General features: G+C 48.0%; 1 protein-coding gene across 1 annotated transcript in view; it reads right to left on the reverse strand.

Annotated features, from left to right (window-relative positions):
* Nucleotides 1–6,597, reverse strand: part of LOC114027098 (GTPase IMAP family member 4-like) — a 20,324-nt gene extending 13,727 nt beyond the window's left edge. The window contains exons 1-2 of the mRNA XM_027840964.1: nt 6,542–6,597; nt 3,826–3,935 (exon numbers count right to left, since the gene is read on the reverse strand). Coding sequence (XP_027696765.1) covers nt 3,826–3,931 — 106 coding nt within the window. The 5' untranslated portion in view covers nt 3,932–3,935; nt 6,542–6,597. The remainder of the gene's footprint in view (nt 1–3,825; nt 3,936–6,541) is intronic.
* Nucleotides 6,598–10,619: the final 4,022 nt, after the last annotated feature.

Genomic DNA, 10,619 nt, shown 5'->3' on the forward strand with positions numbered 1-10,619 from the left:
TTCATGGTATCTTCTTTCCACAACACAGCTCTCCTTCCTCTGTTAAAATGTTGAGCTACTAGCTGGAAAGAGCCTTAAGCCCAGTCAGATCAGCCAAGGTGGTGGTGGAGAAGTGGGAGGCGAGGCTAGGGAAATAGGGCTCTAGCAAACGGAATACATACAGAGGGGCACAGAAATCTTAGTGCAGTTTTAAGGTTTGGGCCCAATCAGAGCACCCAGGATGGTGGTAGAGATTTGGGAATATGGAGGGAGAGAGTGGAGGGAAATGGGTCTCCAGTCAACAGAATAAAAAACAACATCTGAACACATTAATTCCTGAAAATTGATCAAGCAGTAGACTTAAAGGAGAAGGAAAGACAAAAATTAAAGTGTCTGTTCTCAGGGACAATTCTACTAGATGCAAACAGAGGATTAACCAGCGAAGACTGGAAAACTGTCCACAGCCTAGGAGGTTTAGTGGGCTGCCCAGCATGGGCCTGAATGAGACATCAAGGTGACATTGCAGCTAGAAACACTCATGGAATATTAGCTCACTTAAATAGAGTCATAGTGGCCTAGGTTTCTTCCCCAAGATGTCAATTCTGTGCCATACAGTGTTTCTAGTGATATGAGATGAGGTGTTGAGTGAGACTTGGTGTTTGAAAACTGTGTCAAAGCTTGAAGGAGGCAGTGTGGGATAATGGATAGCAGGCTGGCCTTGGAGTCAGGAAGACCTGGGTTCATTACCTGTGTGAGGATGGGTAAAGTTCTTTAAATCTCAGTGCACTTCCAACAAATCCCTAAATTATAGGTGACTTTACCCTGGGATCTATGAACTTGTAGAGTTGTTTTAAAATATACATATTTTGATAATTGCATTTGAATATAATTGGTTTCTTTTGTGATCCCCTATTTCATTTTATTCTTCTAAAAACATTATGCTGCAGAAGGGGTCACCAGGCCTCACCACACTGCTAAGGGATCCAAGACAGAAAATACAGCAAGGATTCCTGCTCTTAAGCCACAGATTACTAATGAGTTCCTGCTCTGCACAGAAGGAGTTTCCATCATGGGATTTTCCCATGAAATTGTGATGATATTACATCAAAAAAGCTAACAAAATCTTTGACAACAGCCAGAGCAGTAAAAGGATTTGTTCATGGGAGGTGACAGTCCCACTGGACCTCAAACTAGTCAGGTGCCATGTTGATAGCTCAACATGTTCCAATTTGGGCACCACATTTGCAGAAGTTTGCATCATGGGTTTGGGATCTAGAGGGAGTCTGTAAGTTTGCATAAGTTCAAGCCCTTCATTTGACAGCTGAGGACGCTGATCCTCGTGGTGGTTAAATGACTTGCTCCAAGTCATGAAGGCCAAAAGACAGAGTCAGGATTTGACTTGAGGTCCTCTGGTTTCTATTCTCATCTTGCTCTGCAGCAGGACCAGCTGGAGCTCATGCTGAGGAGGACAATGAGGAAGGTGGAAGGTGTGGAGATGATGGCCCAGAAGGAAGAATTCGAGGAATAAGGGATGTTTAGACTAGAGGAGAGAAGACTTGGATAGGGCATGGTCACTGGCCTCAGGTATCTGCAGGGATGTCCTACAGAAAAGGGATTAGCCATCTTGCTTGGCCCCAGAGAGCAAAACTGGTACCAGCAGGCATAGGTTACAAGGAGAAAGATTTCAGCTCAATTAGAAAGGAAGAATGTCCTAACAATCTGAGCTGCCCCTACCATGGAATGGGCTGAGAGAGAGTGAGCTCACCATCACTGGAAGTGACCACCGTTGTTAGTCATATCATAAGGGGGATTCGTTCTTCTGGTAGGATGTTGTGCTCTAAAGTTGCTTCCAACTCCCATGATTCTGTGAAGCCTTAACTTAAAAGGTGACTACCATCAGCTACACCATTAGAAAGTGCTGCTTTCCGGTCAGGAGGAAGTCTGACTATACATTTTAATGAGAGAAAGAGATAATGGGGAAGTTGTACTGCGTTAGGTTCACAAAGTGCTCTACAATTATCTCCTTGTATCCTCACAACAGCTCTGGAAGATCAGTACTCTTATGAGCTCCATTTTACAGATGAAAAACTGAGGCAGACTGAGGTTGAGACTTGCCCAGGGATCACACAGATAGTAAGAGTCTGAAGCTGGATTTCATGTTAAGTCTTTTCACCTCCAGGTCCAGCTCTCTATGCACTGCAACACCAGCTGCCTCTGGGAAAAATCTGTGTGGGTGCCCAGAGCCCTGTGCCCAGGAGACAGGAATATTGTGATGGGAGTATTCCCCTTGCCACCAAAGAGCTAACCCTGTGTGTGGAGAAGAAAAAATGCAGCCAGAGGTCAGAAGGGGTGACACTATGACTCTTTCCAGCTCTACAAAATTTGTACTATACTAAGGAGTGTCTTCAAATTCTCAAGCAAAGCAATTTCAGGTGACTTCCATTTTAAAAATAAATATATGTCAAAGACCACCTTTTCTATACCTGGAATAACAACTATAGCTCAGAAAAATGTGGGAAATTACTGTCAACTGGGTGTGATTTTCAATGGTAGCAATTTTAGGCACTTAATTTAATAATTATAATTAGTAGATATCTTATCTACCTGGCATTGTTTTGGGAGGGGAAGGAGTGGAATTTGATTGATCAGAGGGGCCTTGATCAACCCCCTCCCACATCAGATAAGTCTCTCAGAGGGACATAGGTGCTATTATTATCATCCCCATGTTGTAGATGGGGAAACTAAAGCAGACGGGGTTAAGTGACTTGCCCAGGGTCTCACAGCTAGGATGTGCTCAAGCCTGGATTTGGATTCAAGTCTCCCTGATTTCAGGTCCAGTCCATTCAGGTCCATCCATTGCACCGCTTAACTGCTCATTGCTAGCTGGCTCCTGGGATGTGACTCAGGAACTGGGATAGAATTATGTGGCTCTTCTAGATACTTGTTGTTTCATAGTTTCTGACTCTTCCTAACTCCATGGACCGCGGCTGTGAGTGGGTTTTTTTGGGCAAACATACTGGAGTGATTGCCATTTCCTTTTCCATATGATCCTTTTGTCAGGCAATCAGAAGTTAAATGACTTATTCAAGGTCACACAGCTAGGAGTTGTCTCAGGCTGAATTTGAACTCTGTTCTTGCTGACTGCAGGGTCAGTGCTCTATCCGCTAAAGCACCAGCTGCGTTTCTTCTAAATATTGGTGAAGATCAAAAGCCAATGTATATTTAAACAACCTGCAAACTCACCCTTCTCAAAGAAAAGTGATGGGACTGCCTGCCCTTCCACCGTCCCCCAATCCCTCATCCTGAACCATCAGGTCTTCCTTTCTCCTTCAGGGCTGCTCTTCAACTTTATTTTAACCAGATTGGTTTACATGCACAAACACTTAGGATACTTGTGTGTGTGTGTGTGTGTGTGACAATGTGTCCTCCCCACCTCCCAACACTGTGTCTGATTGAATTAAGGCTCTGACTCCTTCTCTGGCTAAAAGTGTTTTTAAAAAGTTTGTTCTTCTTTTTATTAGATCTTTCTAAAATTACTTCTCTTTTTGACCTCCACCCTTCCAGGGTGAATGAGCCCCTCCTTACCTCACCCTCTTTGGACATCGTTCATGATTGCTGGCTGGGATTTGCCATCACATAGCATCTCCCATCAGAACAAGGTGATTTGGATATGTTCTAACTGGAAGAAAAAGGTGAGATCCTCTAATCGCTGAGACTATCTCTGAATCTGACTTGCTTACGTTGATCATTTTTCACCTACAAAGAACTCTTTTCTAACACTGCCCTCCCCTGACACCTGGAACAAGGCCTTGCATTCCAGAGAGTAATTACCAGGGATGAAGTTACCTGAGAGGCGGTCATACGGTGTCCCCAGATGGAAGGGTCTCCCCAGAGCCGGGATCTCCATAGCAGTCTTCCAGGTCATGTTGCTTGGAAATTTATTCCCTGCCATTTCCCTAAGGAAAGAAAATTGAGGTCTAGGGCAGTTATCAGGGAACTCACTTTCTAGCAGGCTCCAACCATTAGCGCCCCATTTCTCAGTGACCAAGCTCCCCCACTCTCTGTTAGCCAGGAACCCTGCAAAAGGTAGTGACTGTTCTGGGATGGAAAGACATCATTCTTGTAAGGAGGTCAGAAAGGAGCCAGACACCTTGGACTGAATCGGTCAGCTTAGAGAGAATCTTAGGAAGAAGATAGGGCAGAGGGCAGAGGCAGAGCTAGAGAGTAATCAGAAGGACTGGTTTGGTTGAGGAGAATAAGTACTTATGTAGTACTGTAAGGTTTACAGAGCACTTTACAAATATTATCTCATTTGGTTCCCATGACAACCCTGGCAGGTAGGTGCTGTTATTATCCCCATTTGACAGTTGAAGGAATTGAGGCAAACAGAGGGCCAATGACTTGGCTGGGGTCACACAACTAGGTAGTGTGACTGAATTTGAAATCACATCTTTCTGACTCCAGGCTCAGCCCTCTAGCCACTGCACCACCTAGCAGCTTCTAGTGGGAAGGGAGATACAAAGGCTGAGTAGGGTTCACTTTAAGAGGGCAAGGAGGCTATCTTTGGTGGAATCAGCCTTGAACCCTGGCCTTGGCTTAGTGCTTGATGCATTAAAACCCCAGTCTGTGGGGAGCTGGCAGAGAGAGTCCTAGCATTGCCCAGTCAGGTGTTGCTTGGCTCTTCCTAATGGTTTTTGAAAAGCTGATCATCAGGATAAGCTAAATGAAAATAATCCCCAAAGCCTTTGGTTGTCCTAAACCACCCCAATCTTTGCATCCAGACTCTGGAGTCATGGAATTCTGAGGTGAGTTGCTTTAGGCTGAGAGCCAGGATTCCCTGTAGGCTCAGGCTGTTCCAACTGTTGCCCTGAAGGTCCATCTACATGAGCCATGGTGGTTGATGGAGGGGAATGGAGGAGTCAGTAGATGAGGGGCTGCTAGGCACCTGAACTAGAGCAGCTGCCTTTGAAAGATGAGTATGACATAATTCCAGGTGATTGTCAACCTGCCTCTACCAGCAAAGTGATGACCTTGGCCTTCTTCCCCTACCTCAAAGCAAGAGATTTACCCTAGCAGCAAGGGATTCTTCTTTAGGATATGGCTGTGATGTCAGCAATGAGCCCCACTGGGACAGCCACCATCCAAGCCCTGACAGGAGGGTCTGTTCCTTATGGGTCCTGCTGGACCATTCCTTCTGAGCCAGCCACTCATTTGATTGCACAGCAGGCTGGAGACTGAGCCCACTCTCATCATATTCCCTGGGCTCCCCCTCTGCTGTCCTACCCTTGGGCAGCTGGCATTGTTGAATGTCTTTTAAAGCATCATTTTCACCATCACACCCATGACAATCAGCATTACGAGTCCCAGCTTTCAGAAACTGCATCTTTGATAGTCAGGACTGCCTTACGTAAGGGGGAGGGCTTTCTCTTAGAACTGGCCTCTATGAACTTTCCTTGCCCTAGAGAGATGGACAATTTTTAGAGTTAGGCCTAGTTGACCTTCTGCAGCCCTCCCTTATTCCATACCCTGTAGACAATCTCCTAGGCCTTGAGGTTTCTGCTCCCTCAGAAGGCTCTAGACAACCCAGGAAAGTGGTCCATCTTAAATGTTAGGATTCCTTTCCCAAGGGTAATTTATCCAAAGCCTTAGAAAGGGCTTGAGGGACCATGGTGTAGACTTGGGAGGAAATGTTTTGCTTTTTAATTCTATGGTAAGGTATAAAGTATTTTTATTCAATTATGGGCAAATTCAATTCATCTGAAATAAAAGGGCTCCCTTACCTAAAATGGCGGTAATATTACATGCAGGTTCCTGGATGCAGGTAAGAGGGGGCTTTCATCAATGCTGCAGAGAAGAAGGGGTAACCCCCTTAGTATAGCCTTCTATACAGGGCCAAAAATGTGGTATACCCTTTTGAGGCTTCTAGGAAGACGGAAGTTTTGGATGATTGGCCAGCAATCATTGAGGGAGTGGTGTTAGAAGGTGAGACTGGAACAAGCTTAAACAGGGGAACTCCTGCTTGAATATCCAACCTCTCCTTTCTTTATGTTGTTGTTCAATTGTGTCTGGGTGTTTGTGGCCCCGTTTGGGGTTTTCTTGGCAAAGATCATGCAGTGGCTTGCCATTTTCTTACCAAGGTCATTTTATAGTTGAGGAAACTGAGGCCAATCGGGTGAAGTGACTTGCCCCACAGCTAATAAGTGTCTGAGGCCAGATTTGAACTCAAGAAGGTGAGTATTTGATTGATAAATCTTATAAGGAAAGATCTTTCATGTCCTCTGTATGACTAAACATTGGGCTGTAAGTCAGAGTGTGGCGATCTATGTTGACCTGAGAACTTATCCAGTTCTCAGGAAAAGATGTGCTCTGGGAACCTGGCTAGTTCATCAGAACATATCAAGTTAATTAATATTCTTAGATGTTTTGCTCGCTCTAGGAACTTGGCCAGTTCCTGGACCAAGTGAAAATATCTATTCGAATCATGGACACGTTTGGCCCGGGGCCTTCTTTGTTAGAGATCCTCTTTAAATCCTACTTGGGAAAGCCATATTTGGATTCTCACCCATGGAGAGGATGCTCTGCCTGAGACTTTCCCAATTGGGATCCTGAAAGCTGTGCTCTGGGAATCTCCAGCTTGGACTTCAGGCATTGGTGCTTCCCCGAATTGGTGACGTTTTCTTATATTATTGCTGTCCTTTGTATTCTTAGCCTGATTATTTATATATGTATATATGGTATTGCTATTTGTATGTTGCTATAAATCTCCCTTTTCTATACCTATATTATAATCTTAATTAAAGCTACCTTCACTTCTCTCTCTAGGAGTGGGTCTTATTGTAGGAGTGAATCTGAGCCACATTTTTCTTCCTTTTCTTCCTTAATCACACAGTATTCCTGACTCCAGGTCTGGCACTGTATCCACTATACCACCTACCTGCCTGTGCCTCTCTTTATAGAGTCCTGCAGATATTTTCCCTTGGGTGCAGCATCTCTGTTGGACTGATTCCTCACTTGGCCTCATGGAGTCTCCCCTTCCTCACCATCCCACTCTTGACAGCCATCTTGACTTGGTAGCTGGTTCTTGTTTAAGCTGTGAGAGATCCCACTCCTTGAAGCTGTTTTTGTTCTGGGTCTATGGCTTCACTCTCTCAATGTCTCCCTGAAGAGACTGTGTCTCTGCTCCCTCAAATGTCTCTGGAATGCTCTTGAACTGACTCTCCAGCTGCTGGATAGAGTGTCTGCTGCTCTACAATGGAAAACTTGACCAGGACTGGGGAGGAGGAAGAGGAGGGAGTGGGGGTTGTGAATTATAGGGATTAATCTTTCCTTCCTTCTGGGGTCATACTCCACAAAGTGATCTCAGACAGGCCTGGCTCCTGCTTCCTAGACTGTTGGCAGTCTTAGCTACTTAACACTGGAAGGACCAGTTGAACTGGACGACCGAGAGAAATCAGAGCACAGCACCCGATTGACATGAATTGTGAGCGCGTTTATTTGAGCCGGCCGGCAACGGACCCCAGGCGTGTGCTTAGGGGCCGCGCCGCCGAGAGTTCTCCAGAGATATTTATACTGTCAGATTACATAACAGGGTCCGGTGGTGTGACGGGAAGACAGATCAGGTTATTTACAGAACAGGATGTTGCACCCCACCCTACAGGATGTATGCTAGGGGGCCTCACCCAGGATGTTGCAACAGCCGTTGGGGAAGCTGGGCCAGATGGCCCGGGGCTCCTTGGCCTGGGACCCTACGGGGGGGGGGTCTATCACATTCCCCCTTTTCACAATCAAGCTATACAGGGGACTCAACAGAGTCCAGGGGCGCTGACTCATCTGTACCTAGGGGTGTATAGGATCTGCGTAGGACAAACAGTTTCAGAGACTGTATACGCTGCTGGATGTAGCGGGAGAGGCAGTTCATGATGCAGGGGGCGACCAATAATCCTATGAGAAGAAGAACCAAGGGGCCCATTACAGCAGAGAGTAGAGTGGTGAGCCAGGGGGACCAGTTATACAAGGTCTGGTACCAGGACAAGCCGCAGGCTCTGGCTCGGTCCCTATCATCCAACCGCTGCCGTAATGCCTGCAGGGATTCCCGGATGACACCTGAACGATTGGCATAGAAACAACAGGTCTCTCCTAGGGCCATACACAACCCCCCTTGTTTCAGGAATAATAGGTTGAGGCCGCGGCGATTCTGGAGCACCACCTCCGCTAGGGAATCCAGGGAAGTCTCCAGGTGGGAGAGTAGTCCCTCTAGAGCCCACAGGTCCTTGTCCACCTGGGTACTGAGGGCCCCATAATCTGCCTTCCCCTGCATTAGGGCAGTCGCTCCCACGGCTGCAGACCCGGCCACCCCGAGCCCCACCAGCAAGGGCACTAAGATAGGGGCTGCCCTCCTGGAGCGAGGTAGGCCAAAGTGTTCGGTGGCCCCCTCCTCGGAGTACACATACACCTGTGGGAACACCCTAACTATCACACAGATCTCAGTGGGGCTGAGGAAATGGAGATCCTGTATACAGGTGGTGAGCCCCAGGGTGCAGGCGAACCAAGTCTCGGGTGGGGTGGTTATCAGGAAGTTGGACCCATTTGACGGTGGTGTGAGTAAGACAACAGAAGTGCAGGTAGAATTGAAGGGGGAAGCTCTCAACGGGTAGTCAGGTCCCAGCAAGCACGTCCCTGTACCCTGGACATCATCTAACGTCAATTTAGGCCCATTTGGGTTACAGCGGGAGGGGATTGCTGTAGGGGAGAGGTTCTGCATGGACAAGTTCCCCAGATATGAACTGTTTAAGTCCAAAGCGACCCCTACAAAGTATGGGGAAGCTGGGTTCAGCAGGCAGCAGTGACATTGGGGTCGGAAGAATTCAAGAAAGTATGGACCGCAGTAAGGGTATCAAATATAGAGGCACCAGGGGCGCCAGGTGTCTCCGGAGTTGCTAACCTCGGTGCGGCCGAGGGCTCAGCAGATGGAATTAGGTCCATCTTGGCCTGTGGGTTGAGGACAGGGTTGGGGCCTATGGGAAGGGGCTGAACGGGTAGGGCAACCTTTTGGATCGTAAAAAGGACACCGTTGTCCCATCCAGTCATATACAACCTCAGCCCCCATGAATGCCCAAGATTCCATGAGTCATCTGTATACTGTTTGACCGTTAAGATCATGGGGTTGCATTTTCCAGGCCAGCAGGAATACGGGAGAGGTGACTGTCTTTCCAACGTGATGAGCGGGTCTTTCCCACCCCCAGGAATCCAATCTGCCACTGTCTCACACCCCCACTCTGCGCAGTGGAAACTGCTGCCTCCACGGCAAGAGGGGCTTCCGGTAGCAGGACAGGCATAAAATTGGATGTCCCTGATATTATATTCACCTTGTCCTGCCCCATGCTGGGTGGCTGGTACGGGAATTGTGGGGCAGTGCCCGCCCCCTCCTGTCACAGGGTCCTGCAGGTGCCTATCTCTATTCCACCCCGATCCTAAGAGGGCACAGAGGTCAAATCTGAAGGTAGGTGGGCCATAGCAAGTTAAGGTCTGTATGATGGCCCCATCATTAGTACGGGAGAGGATCCACCTATGTGGCGTGGGGCGGTAGGGGTTACAGGATGCGGGATATTCTTTATAAGCAAACAGGAGAAGCAAAAGAATCAAGTTTTGGAGAACCGGAGCCTTAGATCCAACACTGCCTCTGCCTTCCATGTCGCGGACTCAGGCGCCGGAGTCTTTTTGACGTGTGACCGATGTATCCAAGCCTTACGACCTGCGACTTTCACAGCAGATGGGTTGCAGAGGATCACTTGGAAAGGTCCAGTCCACCGTGGTTCCAGGGCCGATCCGGCAGGCAGTTTGCGGGTGAGGACCCAGTCTCCAGGTGTTAAGGCTCCCAAGTCAGCGGCAGGATCCGGACTTTTCCCCGCAGCCTTTAGGACCGAACGTACTGCGTCTTGGACCTCCCGGAGTGCCTGAAAGGACTTAAGAAGAGTGGGGTTAGTAAAATCCGGGGCTGGGGTTGCCCCAGTTACCCTCGGGAGGACAGGTGGGGGTGCCCCATAAAGAATTTCATATGGAGAGAGAGAGAGAGTGGAAGAGTTAGGAGTACACCTAGCCTGAAGGAGAGCGAAAGGGAGGAGGCTAACCCAGTTATCGCCAGTTTCCAGCTTGAGCTTAGCAATGTGCTCCTTCAAGGTCCTATTCATCCTTTCTACTTGCCCTGAGCTCTGAGGCCGGTACGCACAATGTAGCTTCCACTTCAGTCCCAACATTTTAGATAAATTTTGAATTGTTGTAGAGACGAATGACGGGCTGTTGTCGGAACCCACCGAGGCTGGCAAGCCGAATCTGGGAATGATTTCAAAGAACAGTTTTTTTGCGACTATCGTGGCGGTTTCAGTTTTCACGGGGAACGCTTCTGGCCATCCGGAGAACGTATCTATGAACACAAGGAGAAATCGATACCCCCCCGTCCAGGTCCCATATCGGTGAAATCTACTTCCCAGTGATCCCCGGGAAAGGTCCCCCGCGGTCTATCTGCAGGCACTCTCGTCGCCGGCCGGGGGTTGATCTTTGCACATGTGATGCATCTCCTGGCCGCCTCCTCAGCTGCCTGTTTCATCCCTGGGCTGTAGAAATGCCTACTCACCAGGTCATAG

Source organism: Vombatus ursinus, unplaced genomic scaffold (genome assembly GCF_900497805.2).
Source record: "Vombatus ursinus unplaced genomic scaffold, bare-nosed wombat genome assembly UNPS02014852.1, whole genome shotgun sequence".
Taxonomy (NCBI): Eukaryota; Metazoa; Chordata; class Mammalia; order Diprotodontia; family Vombatidae; genus Vombatus; species Vombatus ursinus.